Raw genomic sequence first — 20,892 nt, forward strand, 5'->3', positions numbered from 1 at the left:
ATTTATATTTGTGTATGTGCATGTGCATGTATATGTGTGCATATGCATGTCTGTATGTGTGCATGTGTATGTGTATGTGTGCATGTGCATGTGCATGTGTATGTGTATGTGTATGTATGTGCATATGTGTGTAGGGGGGGAGGGGTGCATGTCCATGTGCATGTGTATGTATATGTATATATATATATATATATACATATACATATACATATACATATACATATACATATACATATACATATACATATACATATACATATATATATATATATACATATATATACATATATACATATACATATATATACATATATATACATATACGTATATGTATACGTATATGTATATGTGTATGTGTATGTGTATGTGTATGTGTATGTGTATGTGATGTGTATGTGTATGTATGTATGTGTATGTGTATGTGTATATATATATGTATATATATGTATATATATATATATATATATATATATATATATATATATATATATATATATTTATATATATATATATATATATATATATATATATATATATATATATATTTATATATATATATATATATATATATATATATATATATATATTTTATATATATATATATATATATATATATATATATGCATTGCATGTGTGTATGTCATGGTATGTCCATCTGAATATGCATTTGTGTGTGTTTCTGTTAACACAAATGAACCACATATCAGACATCAATACTTGCTTATTCCTAAACCTAAATAAGAAAAGGCATACAAAAATCACATAACAACCATGCCTTTGACACTTTCTGTAACAGCAGATATGACCTTGAAAAAGCTGCTCATCTTGACTAGAAATATACATACATTCACTTCTTATGTGTGTGCATATATATGTGCATATAAATATAAATATGCATATAAATATAAATTAGACCATATATGTGCAACTGCACATTCCCCAATATTCCCATTTACAAATACATGTTGTCATACATGTATCATGTTAATATTAACAATTCAACATCATATACCAAGTTTACAGAATTTAAAAGAGAGAAAAGATATCTCCCAATCTGTTAACCAATGAAACAATTTTAAATAATTTTAAATAAAAAAAGTGTAACCTCCACATTTCTTTTCTTACATACACAGATAAAGTAAATCTGAAGAATTTCTGAGACCAATGGAAGGTATGATCTGTACTCAAAGGGTTGTCCACATACACACTGGAATATCATATTTGCACTGACAGTTGTGAGCATATTAATATTCATATTTATAAGCACATTCATATTGCAATAAACATACTTGTCAGACCATCACAAATCCACACATTTACTGGCCTTAAAAATATCCTGTACAGTACAAACGACTGTCAACTTATCCAAATACAGTCAAATACTGACTAGACTTTATCTAAGCTGGCACAAGATGATACCTTTTGAAGACATGATAGCCTTACCAAAATATATCACTGCAAAGTCTGAACTCCCTCACATAGTAGGAAATAACATGTGAATTGTCACACACAATACTTTATCCCTCTAGAAAACAAAAAATCAGATGTCCACAATGAATATTTGGAAATGAGACATGCAGTGTTTATACTTAAACCTAACAAGCAAATCATTATGCTCTTGAATAACAAACTGAATATCTGTATATTTGTTAAAATTGCAAAATCCTTTAAAAAAGCACTCATCTTCCATTACACAGGAAAATGACATGGAATATTTGAGAAGAGATTATGTTAAACGAAGCATTAATATCTAAGCTCACATTTGAAAAGAACTTCACTCTCTGAGTCTTCAACATTACCATTATGGATGTCAGGACAGAAATGACATACATACACATAACTGACACAAGCACAGATAACTGGCAGGACTATACATTATTAAGTAACATCAAGTTACATATTAGGTTGTAAGCTTTGTTATTACAGGTTACAAGTAGCTGATATTTGTGCTGACGTTGTGCTGTCATTGTCATCATTAGAATCTTTGGTGTATTTTAAAGCCTTCCGACCAAGGTTCAGATACTGTTTATTTCTGAAGTCGTCTGTTCATTTCACTTGGATTTTGTGAAGCCTGTGTTGTGCATAATAATGTCATATTGCTTTCTTTGGTACATAGCAATTAAACTTTATGTATACTAAATTCTGGATTGCATTTGATAAAAATTATTAATCAACAAAATACAAGATGAGTTGGAATGATTAATTTTGAGTTCTGCAGTGGAATCTCTATTCTCCATTTTTGTCTTGCATAAAACTGTCTAAAATGTCTTTCTACATCACTGGACCTATTCTCAAAGTGGCCAATCATCCTCTTCTTCATCAAATTCTTCAAATTCCTGGAATTCCTCCTCATCCTCTGTTGCTGCTGCTGTTGCTTCCTCCTCCTCCTCTATCTTCCCCGCTTCTTCCTCCTCCTCCAGCTTCCCCACCTCCTCCTCTTCCTCCTCCTTGCACACTTCTTCTTCATCAAGAGGGGATGTAGGAGTGTCGACATCCATGGTCAGGTCCTTTGACAGCCGATTCTTGGGCTTCATAAAGTCCGAGTCAAATTTTATCCGGATGATGTCGATGCTGAACTGGTCCAGACGGTTAAGGAACTGGCAGAGCTGGCCACATGACCGGGTGAAGTTGGCATCCTTAAGGCTAAGGTCAGGTGGGTCCTCCAGAGTGAGGTGGCCTCGGACTCTCTGCAAGCGAATTAGAGACACGTTTTCAGGCTTCGATCGAAACAGTTCTTGGGTGAGGCTGGCAGGAAGGCACAACAAGACATCTGCCTCATTGGTAGAGTTAGTGATGGCTTCACCATAGACCTCTGCAGCGATCTCGTGCAAGTCATTCACACTGCGAGAGCCACCTGCATTGTAAGTGAACACTGATTTGGGAATCCTGTACTTGCGCCCTTCCTCAGTCTTGGCAATGACATTCACACGTCGTAGGAGCAAGAACGTAGGCGGAGTATACATATTTGAGAAGACAATGTGCATGTTTGTGTGCGCAGGCCGCTCCAGGATGTGCTCATGCACCTTGAACATGGTCTTTGTCACACCTCCCTGGTGAAGGAAACCAAACACAATGACACAGAAGATGTTCCACACATGCCACATGGCAAAGATAAAATGCTTGGTGAGCCTCCTTCTGCTCGGCGAGTAAAGGAAGATGTCATCAGCATGCAGGATGACCAGTGGAATCAGAGTTGGCAACAGGAACCTCGGCTCTTGGTGTGGGATCAGCGAGAGAGCCATAACAGGGACGATGAAGCTCAAGAGCAGCATCGTGGCCACGCTGTACACCTTGGGCTTCTTTGAAATCTTGTTGAGGCATAAGTTGGCTGCATACTTGGACACTGACCACAGCCCAAGGACCCCAAGAACACCATGCAGAATAGGCAGATTGACCACCAAGTGAAGGTACTGTGGGTGAAGTCCATGAGTGGCTAGGTTCTCTTGCTTAATGTTGTACATGAGAAAATTGATGGGTGTCACTGTGAAGGAGTTGCTTGTCACATTCCAGAAGACGAGCTCTGTGAAGGTGAGAGAGCCGTAGTAGAAGGAGTCAGCCAGCATGCAAGTTAGGAAAACTATCATAACACCTGGCAGCAGGCTCATACAACGCAGGTGGAAGTACGAGAAGTCCACTTCCTTCGTGACAACGCCCCTCTGGAGCCAATAGGCCACAGGAACAAAGGAAAAGGCCAGGAACGTCGGTCGGATGAACACACCCAAGGTCACAACTGCTGATATGATGGCACTGTCCTTAAAGTTGTAAGGTGGGAGCTTGTTCTTCATGCGCGTCAACTTCACCTTTTCCTGCATGGAGTCCGCTGTCTCATACAAGTCCTTCAGCATATTCTCCTGCCTCATAACCTTACCACTCTCCACCATGGACTCACATACTCTCCAGTACAAGATGGCAATGAGAATCAGCTCTAGTGAGTTGGAAAATGTCCTTGTTGCATACACAAGCATGATGTACGAACTGGCAAACACTTCAACACACTGCCATGGCCGAATATAGCACATCCTGGCTATCTTGTAAACACAGAAATCTGCGACAAATGACAGCAGAGTCATGTAAATCCGAGGGGCTACAAGCAGTATTCGCGGAGTCAAGATCTCAATTTCAAAATACGAGGCCACGATGGTCACATATCGGATGACCAAGTATGGCAGAGACACAATGGCAGAGAAGGCGACTGACCGGATGGGGGTTGAAGTGTGGAATTCCCATGGCTTCTGTGCATCTATGTCAAGCACATCACCTGCAGGGAGAGAGAGACTGGGGTCAAAATCTACAAAAAAGTTTGTCCATGTGTGTGTGTGTGTGTTTTGTATACATTTGCATGTATCCAAGCATGAAGATTCTTATTTCTACAATAAAAGTAGCAAAGTCCACTAGACAAACATCCCTCCGCCCCAAACAACCCCAAATAACACAATACTTACGAGCCATGACCTGTACACTTTGGTGAAATTCATCAGGATGAATGTAACCTGTCTGCACAGATGCCAGATACAACCGAGCCGCAGCCAGCATCCACCAGAAGATGGAACTGTCTGAAATTCTAGAAAAAAAAGAAATATATATATTTACTATATATAAATACTAGCATTCCCTAATACTAGTCCAAAAAAAGATACTAAAAACACTAAAGTCTAAAGGGGAAGAGGGAAGACAAACAAGGCAAAGGAGGCAGGGGACGAAGGAAAGGAACCAGATGTGAAGGAAACTGAGAACAAAAGGGAGAATTAGAGATAGAGTATAAGTGTCTTGGGTCTTCAACCATGGAAAATTCATGTGACTTGATGGAAAACATAGAAATCTTTTAAAATGTTTTAAATATTTTTTGATTTGTAAAGCTTCTGTCACTGGAAGGTGCAGTCTTTCCTAAAACTTCCGCTGTTAATAATTAATCTTCTGAGTGAAACAAAGTTTACTCAGAAGAGTAAGAAAAAATATCACAATCTGTCAATGACCTATCAAGGGTAGGCCTAAATATTAAAATGGGATCACTCAGAAATAGAAAATGCTACTGGCCACAAAGAACACATAAAAAAAGGACCATTACATACTGACAATACTCTGCATAAACTCAAGATAAGCCCACAATTGCTTTTTCAAATATACACCTGTGGCAAATGTTATGGCCTCTGTACCATCTGCACTTCAACAAAGCCAATAAATATTCATTTATATTCTGGCATGACAGAGCTTCCCATCAAATAAGGACTCTCTCCACACTCTATCTTGCCAGTGTATATGTGAAAGAGGAAACGCCAGAGCTGTAGAGGCCCCACAAGTGTGGGACTTGGCTTCAGAGTAATGTGGAACTACCTAATCTGACATTTTAACCCATTGCCAACGGGTGGCATGTACGCACATGCCATGGCATGGCGGGACCATCTGCCGGGGGCATGTACGGACATGCCATGGTGTATCTATGAACATGCCATGAGGTTTTTTTTGTTACAATCACGGCAAAAGATTATTTTTCTGCCACTGAAAGTGTGATTATTCGGTTTTAACACTTTCTCATTTTTACCATGCAACAAAAAAAAAAAAAAAAAAAAAAAAAAAAAAAAAAAACAAAAAAAAAAAAAAACAAAAAACAAAAAAAAAAAAAAACGACAATTTCAACTCCATGATGCCACACACTGCTTATTTTATTCGGAATATATACTGAATAATGATCAACTATGGAGTCTATATAACAACAAACGTATCCTTCAGACTCGATTTATCAGGAAGTATGGCAAGTAGAGACTTTAGGAAAATAATGAAAACTGAAAATACAACATATCTTCGTGGTAATATGAAGAAACAGCATGAGATGCTGGTATTTGGCATGAGTGGTCGCACATGATCGGGCGACGATATAAGCCCCTGGCAGTGAGTCCCGGGCCTCTATGAATACTACCCGTCAGAAATGGGTTAAGAAGGAACATTTAAGAGGAATATCATAATATAATATCAAATTATACATGCCAGGTCAGTATTACAACATACTGGTGAATTACATGTGTGGTCAAACATATCATAAATCTTCGAGAAATTATTCTGGTAAGTTTTCTAGCTCATGAGAAACTGCTTGTCATCAGTATTTGCATATTTTACACACATGCATAGCACTAATTGAATTCTTCCTAAAGTATCGGTAAGTATATTCTTCAATTGCCATTATTGCAAAATACAAGTCCTTTACCATAAAGACCATTCTTCAGCTTCTCTGTATTCATGTAAATGTCATAAAGGAAACTGATTCTTTTGGCTCTCACTGCAGCATTTCTTCTTAAATAGTCACCAATACTTCTGCATAATCATGATTTATTCCTATAAATTGTAGGTATGATAATTAAGGTTTGACAAGGTGATAGTGAGACATCACATAAAAAAATCCTAATCTGTTTCCATACTTTAAAAAGATTATAACTGAATTAATCAATATTCCATGTAATGACACCACAAAAAAGTACATCACAGAGCCCTAAACACAATACAAACATACATATACATACAAACATAGGTTTGACAAGGGGACAGTAAAACACCACATAATATAAAAAAATCCTTAAATCACTTCCATACTTCAAAGTGTAATGCACAGATAATCCCACTGACTACATTCTGAACCACTATATGAACCTTAATGCCTTCTTCTTCTTTTCTCTTATAGGGTTTTAGGCTTTTATATACACATTATTTCATTCCTTCTACGATAACAACAAGACCCACAATACTAACTTAGCAGGCTTCAGTGCCCTCCTCTCGGCTGATTTGAAGCCCTCGTAAGCCGAAGCCCGACTCTTAGACCTCTTTCGGCATTCCATTGTTAATAAAATTGACAGAAAAACGTCTTGTAAATGGAGAAAAAAGTCGAAAATGAGCTCTAAATGGGAGGCTGATGCGAGGGGTGTCAAGCTCTCCCTCGGTTTGTTTTGGTCTGAGCAATTCGGGCGGTTGGGGGAAGGGAACGACGTGGCGATAATTAGGATCCATTTAAGGTCTCTCTCTCTCTCTCTCTCTCTCTCTCTCTCTCTCTCTCTCTCTCTCTCTCTCTCTCTCTCTCTCTCTCTCTCTCTCTCTCTCTCTCTCTCTCTCTCTCTCTCTCTCTCTCTCTCTCTCTCTCTCTCTCTCTCTCTCTCTCTCTCTCTCTCTCTCTCTCTCTCTCTCTCTCTCTCTCTCTCTCTTGCTTTCTTTCTTCTATTTTTTCATTTTTGTGTCTCTTTTTTCTTTATTTCGTTGTTCTTTATTTGTTTAGTTGTCTGTTTATTTGGGGAAGGGAACGGCGTCGCGATGATTAGGGTCCACTTAAGGTCTGTCTGCCTCTGTCTCTCTGCCTCCCTCTTGCTTTCTTTCTTTCTTTTATTTCTTTCTTTCTTTTATTTATTTTTCTTTCATTTTTTTGTTCTCTTTCTCTTTTTTCTTCCATTCTTGGTCCTTTTCTTCCTTTTTTTTCTTATTTATATATAGTTATTCATTTGGAACTTCGTCGCGATCATTAGGATCCACTTAAGGCCTGTCTGCCTTTCTGTCTTTCTTTCTTTTTTCTTCCCTTTTCCTCCGTTTCCTTCTTTCTTTGTTTATCTATTTATTTTCTTTACTTATTTATGTGTTCATTTATTTACTAATATATCTATTTACTTATCTATCTATTCATCTCTCTATTTATTTCGGTCTCTCTCCATCCTCTTTCATTCTTTCTCCCTTCCCTTCTTTCCTTCATTCTGTATTCCTTTCCTACATCCTTTGTTTATTTATTTATCTGTCTATTTATTTGTTTATCTGTTTGTCTGTCTTTCTGGCTGACTGTCTATTAATATAATAAAAATTAATATATGTCTGTCTGTCTGTCTATAACGATGTGATATATATATAAATATTAATAACAATAACAATAAAATGTATGAATTAGAATATCAAAAGTAATAGTAATAATGATAATAACAATGGTGATACTAATGTCAGTGATAATAGTATTTATTTATTATGATTTTAATAATAATAATAATAATAATAATAATAATAATAATAATAATAATAATAATAATAATAATAATAATAATAATAATAATAATGATGATAATAATATTATTAATAATAATAATAATAATAATAATAATAATAATAATAATAATAATAATAATAATAATAATAATAATAATAATAATAACAATGGTACTAATGACAGTAAATGATAATGATGATAATAACCATGAAAGAATAACAAAATAATAAGCAGAAATTAATAATAAAAATAACAGAAAAATCATGACGCTGGCGTTGTTAATTAGGATAATAAATTAAAAATTCCAATAAAGATGATTTTGATATCAGTTGAGATTAATAAAAAAAAAAAAAAAAAAAAATATATATATATATATATATATATATATATATATATATATATATATATATATATATATATATATATATATATATATATATATAATAACAGAATTAATTCTTTTGCGCTCGTCTCCCCCACCAAAAAAGTAAACATGTCTGCCCCTTCAGTGTGGTGTCGGCTGGCTTCGACCACTCAAAAAGCCTTAAATTTACAACTAACAAGATCTGTTTGGACGAGGAAGATAAAAGTTAATATTTACCCTTCCCTTGAGGAAAGATTAGAAGGTAAGATAAGGGTGATTCTTATTGTTTTTGAGGCTGAAATGGAGAGGAGTTTAACCGGCGTGGATTAGTATTTATTTACGTTTTGCTTATATTTCTTGTGGTTTATTTATCATGTTTGAAAGAGAGATGCTTCTTTAAACCGTGGTGATATATTTTTACAATGTCCTATTGATGCGTGAAGGTCTGTCGATTTATGCAAGACATTCGGAAATGTTTTGTTATTGCAGAAGTTACTGTTGCAATTACAGTTATTTATATTTATTTACTTATTTATTTATATTTTTTGTCACGTCATAAGGATGTCTGATATATTAACTGATGGATGTGAATTCCAGAATTTATATTTTTTGTAGTATAGATTATTTTAGTCTGAGGTTGTTGTTATGATATAATAGTTTCTAATTATAATTTCTTCCAATTTTTTTTTCTCTCTCTGGTTGATGAGTGTATAGTCTTATATTACTGATTTTACATAATCATCATCATCAGTTATTAGAAAAAACAAAGGTAAATCTTCTGAATGCACTTTGTGAGTTTTGAGGCTGATCTTGTTGATGTGATTACCATTTTCTACAATGGATGGATTACAGTCTCAATTTTTGAATCACTGTTAAGCAGTTGCTGAAGCATCAGTGTTCTGCACTCTGTCAAAGGCCAATGAACCTACAAACCATGTGCTTAGGGTTAATGTTACCGGGAGCAACACACGGAGATAGAGGAAAATGGACACTGCCCTCTTGTAGAGCATAAAAAGATAGAGTAGGAAGCAGTACAGGTAAATCTGCAGCAGCCTTATATTTACCAGGAAATGATGAAAATAGGCCTTGCATAGCTCCGCTCTGAGACTAGTTCCCCATCCATGTTTACCTTCTGAGGACCAAAACAGAGGTGACGTGCAACTCATTACTGCGATCTATGAAGTAGTCCTTGTACTGCTATGCACTTGTGAGAATGATTTTGTAATTACTAGTGTTTGTTTTTCCGAATTCACATATTTAACCTGTTATTGCCGGGTGACGTGTTGACACGTCATAGCAAGCCGCTCTTTTGGCGGGGTAAGTTTGTTCGTGCGGCAACGCGCCAGAGCGCGTGGAGCGGGACGATCGGCTTCACGCAGCGGACTCCCGCGCCCACTGTATGGCTGTTGCCAGATATCACCAGAGTTTATTTGCTCTCAGAGATTTTGACAACCGGATAACAGGTTAATGAATTCTTTTACTCTCAGTATACTTCTTTTACATGATTTGGTAATTATTTACAATTTTGTACAATAACTTCTGCACATGTGCGTTTTGCCACCGGGAAATTTGAAGGCCATGTGACACCATTCATTGAGAAACACCGGTAAATGTTTCATTTTAAGTGTGTTGCAACAATTCTGGGTCATTTTTAACCCTTTCCCGATGGGTGGCATGTATGTACATGCCATGGCATGCCTGGACTATCTGCCGGTGGCATGTACGTACATGCCATGGTGTATGTATGGCCATGCCATGAGTTTTTTTTTTTTTTTTTTTTTTTTTTTTTTTTTTTTTTTTTTTTTTTTTTTTTGTTACAATTATGGCAAAATATTATTTTTTTGACACTGAAAATGTGATTAAGTAGCTTTTAACACTTTCTCATTTTTCCTATACTATGCATTTCATAAAGGCTTCTTGGGCTTCCAAGGTTAGCATAAAAAAAATTACATTGGTAATCGACTACATTGGCCAGAGATATTATATTGTATTCATGAAGTGATGATGTAAAACCATGTGAAAATACCGATATGCATTTTGGTAAAAAAGAAAATCACGTATTTATAAAAACACCCAACATGAAATTATATCTATATGGAAGTGATGGCATGAACCTGTTGAAACTAAAGTTTATCTTATAAAATAACTTGAAAAAAAAAAAAAAAAAAAAAAAAACTATGGTTTCAACTCCATGATGCCACACACTGCTTATTTTATTCAGACTATAGAGTGAATAATGATCAACTATGGAGTCTATATAACAACAAAAATATCCTACAGTCTTGATTTATCAGGAAATATGGCAAATAGAGACCTTAGAAAATAATAATACTGAAAATACAACATAGGCTCTTAGTATTACGAAGAAAAGGCAAGGGATGCTGGTATTGGGCATGAGCGGTTGCGCATGCTAGGGTGACAATATGAGCCCCCGGCAGCGGGGCCCAGGCCACTATGATTACTACCCATCGGGAAAGGGTTAAAGCCATATAGTGGATATACAGAACAAAGAGACATTAGTATCTACCTCAACCTGATATCTGAGACCATCAATTGCCCCAAATGCCATAGAGCCCCCTGGCTAGGGAATATAAAGATCATAATGTATAAATCCCTGGGGTTAAAATTAGGTTGGTTTATTGGTTAGAGGGCATTGTACAATTACCATAGGGGATGTGGATTATGTGAAATCCCATTTTCTTCTTCTTCTTCTTCTTCTTCTTCTTCTTCTTCTTCTTCTTCTTCTTCTTCTTCTTCTTCTTCTTCTTCTTCTTCTTCTTCGTCTTCGTCTTCGTCTTCGTCTTCGTCTTCGTCTTCGTCTTCGTCTTCGTCTTCTTCTTCTTCTTCTTCTTCTTTTCTTTTCTTTTTTGTCGTCATATATAATTATATTATTGTCTATAGCAAGAAAATTGTATGAATATATCAAATATGTATGATAAGCTACATAATAAAGAATTTTTCTATTACATGTGATATTTATATGAATATTATACTTTTGCTCATGACCTACTCAAATTTTACATGCATTAAAATTGAATGTATCAAAATGGATGTAGTTTATGTAAATTTAATCATTAGAATAGATTAGGGATCAGTGTTATATATTCATTTTAATTTCCAGAGCTAGACCACACAAGGGAAGATCCAGAGCTGTACACACCAGTGGACATAGGTTTTCCGGAGAGAAAACCCTCTCGCAAGGCCCAGCTCAGTCAGCGATTGGAGCACGTCAAGGCCCTCAGACACAACGCAGAGTTAGAGAAGGAAGCACGAAAAAATGCATGTAAGTCTGCTGTCTTTTTGTCACAGATTATTTAACGTTGAGAGTTACAGCCATTGGCATTAGCATTGTATCTATTTGTGTGAAAACATGACCTTGTATGATTTTATGAGTATTTTTACTATTATAATGTATTTTTACTGAAGAAAAAAGAATGTCTCCTCAGTTAGATTTTTAAAATATTTTTGATATGGTAGATACTATAGCAGTTGGAGTATTATTGATTACTGTATTTCTTTTCTGGATTTTCTTTTTATCACAAGTTTTCTGCTTCTCTAATGTAGTTATAAAACTGATAATTCTCTCTCCTCTGCATTGTATCTGCTTTGATATTTTGTGGACTGTCAAAGCAGATGACGGCATTACTTTAACATGCAATAAACTTGCTAGCATTTTAACTTATAAATAATTCTTGTTATATTTTAGGTTTGGATTTTGACATTCAGACACATTTACAAATGCATCTATTTATCTTTGACTGTATTTTTTTTTGCTCTTTATTCCAGTGACTTTGGACCTGGATACAGTGAACAGTGGCTGGGAGAAAGTGAGCGCTGCCCATCACATTTCCGCTCTTGCGCACCACTACGGAATCTTTGGAGATCTCTTTGGGAAATATGCGTACTTCTGTCCTCGTGTCCCATTGAGCGTCAGCTATGACTACGATGAAGAAACAGAGTCTCCTGTCTATAGGGGCAATGTCTTGAAGCCAAAAGAGGTTTGATTTGATTTATCTGTGTCTGACTGTGATTTTTTGCATGTTAAATTATTCCTGTTGTTAATTAAAGCTTGTAAAACTGATGTTGATTTGAGGAATAGTATGTTTTGTGGGAAGTTTTCCTTGTAGATTTTTTTTTTTTTTTTTTAAGCATCCAATCCATTTTTAATACAGAATATCTTAACTCCCTGTTTTTTCTTTTTCTTTTTCTTTTCTTTTCTTTTCTTTTCTTTTCTTTTCTTTTCTTTTCTTTTCTTTTCTTTTCTTTTCTTTTCTTTTCTTTTCTTTTCTTTTCTTTTCTTTTCTTTTCTTTTCTTTTCTTTTCTTTTCTTTTCTTTTCTTTTCTTGTGTCAGTTTTCATCTGTCCAACAAACTAAGAATGATTTAACTGACCCTCTTAGATCCTGAGAAATGTTTTTGTGGGAAATTCTGAATTCACATTTATGTATAGTCATGAATGAAATATTTAGATAAGGAATATTCTAGCTTCTTTTGAAAGTTTGTTGCAAATAATAAACATCAACGTCCACAGACAGCAGCGGAGCCAAAGGTTCAGTTTGAGAGTTCGCCGGACGATCTCTGGACCTTGATCTTGACGAACCCAGACGGAAATCTCTATGAAAACGACAAAGAGTGTCTTCACTGGTTTGTGTAAGTAAATTATTAAATGGTTACTCATTTGACCATTCTGGTTAGATAATAAAATGTTCAGATGCTGTTCATTCCTACTTTGTGTACTGGTTTCTAGCATTTTTGGGGGAAATTACTAGGTTGAGTTTTTTTCTATGATTCAATTTAAAACTGTAGTAAAGTGCAGGTGGATAGATATATAAGATATTTTTATGTTTAGCTGTCACATTTCCAACTCCGTATTTATTTTTTTTAAATCATTATAAATTTTCCTCAGAGTTTATGTCATGTGTAATTACTGGTGTTTTTGTGTTTTCCCCTTCACTTCTCTCCTAACATCTAATTCAAATATTCCAGCGGCAACATACAAGGAGGGAAGCTAGAGACGGGGGAGGTCATATGCAACTACCTCCAGCCTTTCCCACCAAGAGGCACCGGTTACCACAGATATGTGTTCGTGCTGTACAAACAGGAAAAGAGGATTGATTTCTCCGAGTTCAAGAGGGAACAGCCTTGGTGAGTTCTCTTATGTTGTTGAAGGGATAATATGAGTGAAAGCATCTATAGTAAGTAATTAAGGCATAAGAGAAAGTAGAAAACCGAAGAAGAAAGAGAAACAAAGAGGTAAGTTATATATTTTTACCCGTAAAAGACTCGTGTGCCATAGCTATCCTGTGTTCCCAGCCGCAGTTAACCCTAGATAATTCAACTTTCACCAAAAGAGGAGAGGAGGAGAAATGCCAGGCAAAAGCAGATTTAACCCAATGACCCCAGAATTATCCTCTTGGAATTAATTGCTACATGGGCTCTCGCTACAGGATTTTTTTCTGACGTGGCATGGCCGCACAGGGATAATCTCATCAGTTTTGCAGGAATCCGGTCACAGGTTTTGTAGGATTGTTGTGTTTTATATATGAGGAATGTGTAGAAATTGCACATTTCACATGGTGTGTTCTAGGCATTCTTTTGCCTTTGCATTGAATAAATAAGTAAATAAATAAATACAGTAGCACTTCCAGATTGTCCATATTAGCCAGTGGCATTGACTTTTTGACTCTCTCTCTCTCTCTCTCTCTCTCTCTCTCTCTCTCTCTCTCTCTCTCTCTCTCTCTCTCTCTCTCTCTCTCTCTCTCTCTCTCTCTCTCTTTTATAAGAGCTCATTTTTTTCTTTTTGACCAAATTTGCAAAATGGAGGAAAATATTAAGCACAGCAGCAACCTTAATGCCCTTTGTGATGCTCAGTGGTAGTGTTTTGTCCATATGAGAAATCAAACTGTAGATTTTTTTTCTTATTTCTTCTGTACGGGAAAAAAGAAGAAAAAGGAAGTGAATCTAGCACCTTTTTGAAGCTCAAAAGTAGGTTTGCTTTATGTATGAGAGGTCAATCTGTGTAGTTTGCTGCTGTTTTTTTTCTTTTTTTCTTTTCTTCTTTTTTTCTTTCATACGACATTTGGAAGAAAGAAGAAAAGAAAAAGTAAAACAGAAGTAAATCTAGCACCTTTATGATGCTGAGCAGTAGCTTTGTTTTTTTATATGAGAGGTCAAATTGTGGACTTCACTATCTTTTCATTTACAAAAAGGAGAACAAGAAACAGTCATACACATCACCATTTATTACTATATATATAGTCATATACATTTTATAAGTCTCACAGACTTTCCCCACAGCACCTGTTTTCTTGGACTGGAGAAAATGAAACAAAAAGGGAAGTGTAGAAGTGTACCAGTTGTCAATGTACGCATGGTAGCTCTTCCAAAAGAAGTCTCTGGCATCCCTAAGGTCCATTACTGCCTTCTGGGATGGCGATGTCCTTTCCTGTTTAAGTTCTGAGGACAGCTGTGTATCCAGCACACAGGCTGTTGATGCCTGATCTGGTCTGTCCGCTGGGGTTGTGGGTGTTGAAACTGAGGTGACTCTGAAGCTTCCACAACAATGGAGATACACTGGTTGGGGACAAAGACCGACTTGAAACGGTCCCCGAACATCTCCACAACTTGCCTCGGTTTCCAAATCCTGTCCTCGTTGTCGTGATCCACCTCCTTGTCCATGAAGTGCAGGTTTTAGGAGATCGTTCAAAAGTTTCCCGAGGCATTGTGGAGGGGAAAACGAGCATGGCTCTGAGACCAATAGAAGGCCAGGCGTGGCTTCTATTTGATCCTCATCAATAACCTCAGACTGAGACAGATGTGTAACTCAACAGAAATTACTGGTGCCACCTCCTCCTGTCTGCTTTATTAGTCTGAGGGAGTCTGTAAGCAAGCTAATGAAATGAATTAGTTTATGTAGGTGCAGTAGTCACCTTTTCTAGCTGCATATAACAATACTGTGGATAAAGCTATACATATCAACCTGTTTCCTCCACTGTATAAGTGATCAGCTCATCAGTGATGAATTCCCTGTACACATTTAGGGGCACAGAATCCTCATCATAGGCTACCTTGATGCCCGGGCTACTGCTAAAAGAGTGCTTCCTTGGCACATTCTCTTTCCTACTCCACCTGAAATCTAGCCTATGGGGAGCATTACTATTTCACTTTTTGGAAATGTGTACTGAGAGGGGCTCATCACTGTCAAGTCCAAAGTGGTGTCATGTGTCGACACAAAATCAGGCTCATCTTCACGTTGTACCTTCAACTCTAAGTCAGATTCATCACTGGGTATTACTTCATTCCCAGTGTCATCCTCAGAGGAGCCTGAGTCTGACAGGGGAGCTGTCGAAGTGGACGCCAATGGCTGCTGATTTGAGCAAGAGCGAGAAAGGGAGACTGTGATCATTCTGCTAGAATGTGCCTTTGACTGACTTTTTATACAGATGATTGTCTAACACTACCCAATCAGGTCACACCATGGGACCTAATTCACCAATCAAAACCCTTGCTATTTTCCAGCTAGTCAGGACAAAGTACATTATAATCACGCAATCTGGTACAAACAAATCACCTGATTACATGTCATAATTACACATCATAAAATCACCAGCAATAACATCTATTTTGGGTCAGAACATAATAATCATCATGGCAAAGATCGACTGGGGGCTCCTGCAGCCATGCAACATAATGCCTCCAGTCAAGTGCTGGTCCCAAGCCCTGTATAAAGTTGAATATTACTCTAAGGTACCACCGGGCTCTCCGTTCGGAAAGGAACTGGGACCTACCCTATCTCACCAGAGTTCCAATGAAACCACAATTAAGTGCTGCTGTGACCACGGCGGCAAAGGAACTAATCCTTAAAAGAAGAAGATGGAAGAATTCCACCAACATTTGTTAAAGCTGTCGAGTGCAGGCTAAATTCCAATTTCAAATTTAGCCTTTTGTAATGTTCAAACTGAAACAATGAGCCAAGAGCCATATTGATAGTAGTAAGACCAGAAAAAGTGAGACTCAAACCAAGTTCTCATAATTTTCAACATTTACCAACATTTTGAACGTATTTAGATGAAAGTTATCTTGGCTTGTGTACTGTTATTGGAATCTGATATTTGTAATGTTACCTAATTCACCCAGCTGCCAAATATTCCCTAACCAAAGAATGGCATCAGCTCCCGGACTCATTTTGTTTAGGCTACTTTGTGGCATCTACATGGATAATGCTATTCACTCTTAAGTCCTGTCCACGCAGATGGACACATCAGTGGGCGACCATAAAAGTGATGTAAAGGTATTTGAACTGTGAGATTTACAGAAAAGTCTCTCTACCAGTTAGCAAGTTTTTTGGGTAATCTGTTTGCTGCAGTGTGTATGATAGTAAATGAATACAAACTGATACTACTTCACTGAAGTCATTCTATGTGTTACTTGAGCTTTCCACGGTATATTCCGTCCTGCCCCATTCACCGTGTCAGCTGATTATCATAAACAAAGTGTGCCTTTACTGCTGAGACTTGTCAAGAGAGGAATTATATGCCTGATTGACATGTAGACAATTTCTATATCACACATTAATGACTAACAAAGATAGAAAGGTAAAATGAAATTTATGTTGCAGGCCACAAGATGAAGAGAACCATATTTAACCCTCCTTGTTTGTCATGCAACACCTTGTCAGGTTGACTGTTCACTTGATTTTGTGCTTTGCCCAAATGAACATAGGGAGTGTGTGGTTTTGATTTTCCACTTCTGAGTTCACCCTTGCTTTCTGACTTTTGAACTCCAATTTTGCTGAGTGACATTTTTATAGACACCAACTTGCCAGAAAATTTATTTTTCTTGTTACTGTACTTTGTGTATTACATAATTATGTGAAGAGACCACAGCTGCATGGTCAGCTGTGCAGCAAGTTTTACTTTGGACAGGGGTGTTAGGACAAAGGTGCTAGTAGTGGACTTGGCCAGGATCTTTATTTATAGAAAATTTTCTGCCATGTCAACATCTCAGGTCATTAGCAGCTATGCAAAATATAGTAGTAGGCAAAGTCCTCAATTAAGGATTTTTTTGGGGGGGGTTCAATAAGGCAATGTTTGTGGATTTCCTGAATGGTCATTGTCAAACCATACAAATGTACCAGACATCAAAGGGTCACAGAGCATTTATGGTCAAGCATTGTGGCAAAAAGGGTAAATAAGAGTTAACAATTTGGATGAAGAGAAGGAAAAGGAAAGAGGGGGAAGTAAAGACCCTGCAAAATTAGTTGAGGTGAGAGCCGAGGTCCAAGTCAGGGGTGATCCTTGGGCCTTGGGGCTGGGCCAGGCTGACATAGATCAGTAGACTTTAAGGAGTGAGAGTTATCTTCACTTCCTGCAGATTACTTTTATAGCTATTTTTTCAGTTCAGTATGCATGTATTGAAAATACAGAGATAGGGTGATGTTTAGAGGTGAAGCCCCTGGGTAAGGAGGTATTTTTGGTTCATAAGGCACTGTTTGTGGATTCCCAAAATGGTTAATGGTTTACTTTGTTTTAATGTACTAGACATCAAAGGTCATATAGAATCATAATAAAGTATAGTGGTGAAGAGGATAAAAAAAACGAGTTAATGATTAGGATAAGTGGACAGACAAAAGGGGAGGGAGAGGAAAAGGAAAGAGGGAGAAGAAAAGACCATGCAAATTTAGTTTATTTAGTAATTTGTGGATTTTGTATTCCTTCACCAGTATAACAATTATGTATATATATATATATTATATAAAAAAGGCATTTTCTGTAAGCGCCATATTTTCTCCTCTACAGCTTATTACTGAAGGAGCGGTCATTCTCCACGCTGGACTTCTATCGCCAGATGCAGGACGAGGTGACTCCTGCAGGCCTGGCTTGGTTCCAGGCTGACTGGGACTCTTCCCTCACAGACTTTTTCCATAATACACTGCGTGAGTCTTGCAATTTGTCTCTGGTTATACCTACTTGATTGTTGATAGTTTAGTTATATAATTTATGAGTATTTATTTGTTGCTTAATTGTGGGTTATATATTTTGTCTGTTATTCATTATACCTTTTTAAGAATTTATATTAAATATTCACTAATGCTTTCCAGAGATGAGAGAGCCTATCTATGAATACGACTTCCCGGACATGTACATGGCTCCTCAGAAACACTTCCCTTTGAGGAGGCAGTTCGATAGGCAAGTCCTTTTGGTATTATTTATTGAAAAATAAAGAGGTTTATTATATTCTCAAGCACAGTTAGAGGTATGAACAAGTCATATCTTGAATGATGCCTCCAAGTGCCTTCTGTCCTGAAGGTTAGAAGTCGAAACAAGCTTGAAAATTTTATTTGTTTATTTATTGAAATTTTTCTGCTGTGTCAACATCCGAGGTTGCTACTAGCATATTCAGAATACAGCAATAGGTAGGGTTTTTATATTTATAACTCAATCTCTCTCACAGCATAGATATATGGATTGCTTTATATCTATCTATATATATATATTATCTTTAACAGATATCTGGATATGCATCGAGACCCCAAGCAGATTAACAAGGAGATCCTTCTGAAGCGGCTAAAACGCATCAACCCACTGGAGCGCGAACCACCTGTCCACCCTTTCCCTGCCGCACTGCCCATCGACACCAAACTGACTTCATGGGAGAAGAAGGAAATCAAGAGGGAACGCATCGGGGCAGGGAAATATTATGATCTGTACAGGGGATCAAACAGGCCCAAGGCATAGGGTTGTTGGGGAAAAAGTGGGGGGACATCTCATATTAACTTGATTTGGAAGAGCATGGTGATCTCTCTGCTTCAGATAGATTGAAACTGTAAGGGTTGTTGCCTGGCTAGATTTTAAACTGCTGCTTTTGCCCATAAAGTATTACCATCTATACAAGGTTACAGACAGGAGATGAAAAAAATAATATCCTTTTTAGATCTTTTGGATATTAATTTAATGTTTCTTCTTCTGCAGTTTAAACCTGGTCGCAGTTTAATTAAATTATTCTTGATTCTGTATATATTTATGTAGATATTTGCCTGCAGGTGCAGTGTGAGGCAACCTTGGTTAAAATTTATTTTCTGTAAATTTGTTTTGTATTTAATGAAAATACAACATTAAATAGTATACGTTGTTTTATTATCTGAAGTTGCATAGGGAATGTAGAATCAAGTATGGAATCATATACGCCGTTCTCTACGACAAATGTAAAGGTAACCAAGAGCGGTTCTGGAGTTTATAATTTCCATGTCTGTATACCACAAGTATAAAAGATGAAGAAGTAAAATAAACTAGTTTTACACTACTTCCCCTCCCCCCTTAATCCCAGCTCATTGTTTTTACCCATATTAGGGGCATTAAAGACTAAGCCCCTTCATCAAAAAGCCTATTTATTTATTGGAAATTTAATGCCACATCAATATCTAAGGTCATTAGCAACGTATTCTAAATATAGCGACTGGGTGGGGCTTGAGGGCAAAGCTCTCGGGTAAGGAATTTTTTTTACTCATAAGACAATGTTCGTAGATTCCCAGAATGGTTTAAGGTTAAAACAAATTTGCTAAAAATCAAAAAGTCATTTTGCATTATAATTGTGGTGAAAAGGGTAAAAATGAGTTAACAATTAGAAGGAGGGGATGAAGAAGGGGAAGAAAAGACTAAAATGTGTTGAACCAAAGGGTGATGCCCAAGACAGATGATCCCCTACGTTAGGTGGTTTCTCGACCCTTGCCTCTCCTTTGACCACGGCTCTGATCACTGGTACTAATACCCCTTCCTTAATATTTGCTGTCAACTGTGTCCATTCTGAATTATCCACGCAGAATACACCCCTTCCCTTCTCCCAACATCCTCCACTCCATCTCCTACTGTACAGTCTTCTACACTGTCTACCCTCTCCCCCTTTATTACTACTATTCATCCTTATTGTCCTCTCCACACTACTATCTCACTCCACACCACCCCCATCTTCCTCCCGCCCTCGTCCTTCTACTGCATCTACTTCTGCAAACCTTTGGAGTCCTCTTTTTGCTCAGCCAAGTGGGATCGATTCTTTGTGGTTCTCCTACAGCTCCTTACTCTGACAATACTCTTCCATTCCAATAATGTCTCCAAAAGCAAGTAGGGAAATGGATGGTTAAAACAAATGTGCTAGACATCAAAGGTCATATAAAGTACTGTGGCAAAAACCACGATACTTTTGGCACGTGTGTGACTAAGCAGAGTAATTTGAAAGGTCATGCCCCGGTTGGGTGTACACAGGGCAGCAGGCTGTGGAGCGGCAGTGTTTAGATGGCCAAAACGCCATTTGATATTGACGGAACACCAATATAAACTTTATGGGGGAGTTCATATTTACGGAAGCTAATCTTGGGAATATTGGTGTAGGACTTACGCTTAACTCCGGGAGGAATAGTGTAGGGCTGTACTGCATCGTTGCATTATAGTCAACATGGCGAGCATAGAACACGGGGCGCACAACACGGGAAACAAGCACGGGGGCGCACAACACGGGAAACAAGCACGGGGGCG

At 37.2% G+C, this 20,892-nt stretch overlaps 2 protein-coding genes across 2 annotated transcripts; one reads left to right on the plus strand and one right to left on the minus strand.

Annotated features, from left to right (window-relative positions):
* Positions 1-624: 624 nt before the first annotated feature.
* Positions 625-6,946, minus strand: LOC119590406 (GPI mannosyltransferase 4-like). Its single transcript, XM_037939077.1, has 3 exons — positions 6,739-6,946; positions 4,443-4,561; positions 625-4,258 (listed from the first exon to the last, which is right to left on the minus strand). Exons 1-3 carry the CDS (start codon positions 6,822-6,824, stop codon positions 2,292-2,294), a joined length of 2,172 nt encoding a protein of 723 aa, XP_037795005.1. The 5' UTR covers positions 6,825-6,946; the 3' UTR covers positions 625-2,291.
* Positions 6,947-8,470: 1,524 nt separating this feature from the next.
* Positions 8,471-19,488, plus strand: LOC119590417 (39S ribosomal protein L38, mitochondrial-like). Its single transcript, XM_037939087.1, has 8 exons — positions 8,471-8,628; positions 11,488-11,649; positions 12,153-12,364; positions 12,897-13,015; positions 13,352-13,510; positions 18,163-18,299; positions 18,465-18,552; positions 18,873-19,488. Exons 1-8 carry the CDS (start codon positions 8,496-8,498, stop codon positions 19,099-19,101), a joined length of 1,239 nt encoding a protein of 412 aa, XP_037795015.1. The 5' UTR covers positions 8,471-8,495; the 3' UTR covers positions 19,102-19,488.
* The last annotated feature ends 1,404 nt before the right edge of the window (positions 19,489-20,892 follow it).

Source organism: Penaeus monodon, chromosome 3 (genome assembly GCF_015228065.2).
Source record: "Penaeus monodon isolate SGIC_2016 chromosome 3, NSTDA_Pmon_1, whole genome shotgun sequence".
Lineage (NCBI taxonomy): Eukaryota > Metazoa > Arthropoda > Malacostraca > Decapoda > Penaeidae > Penaeus > Penaeus monodon.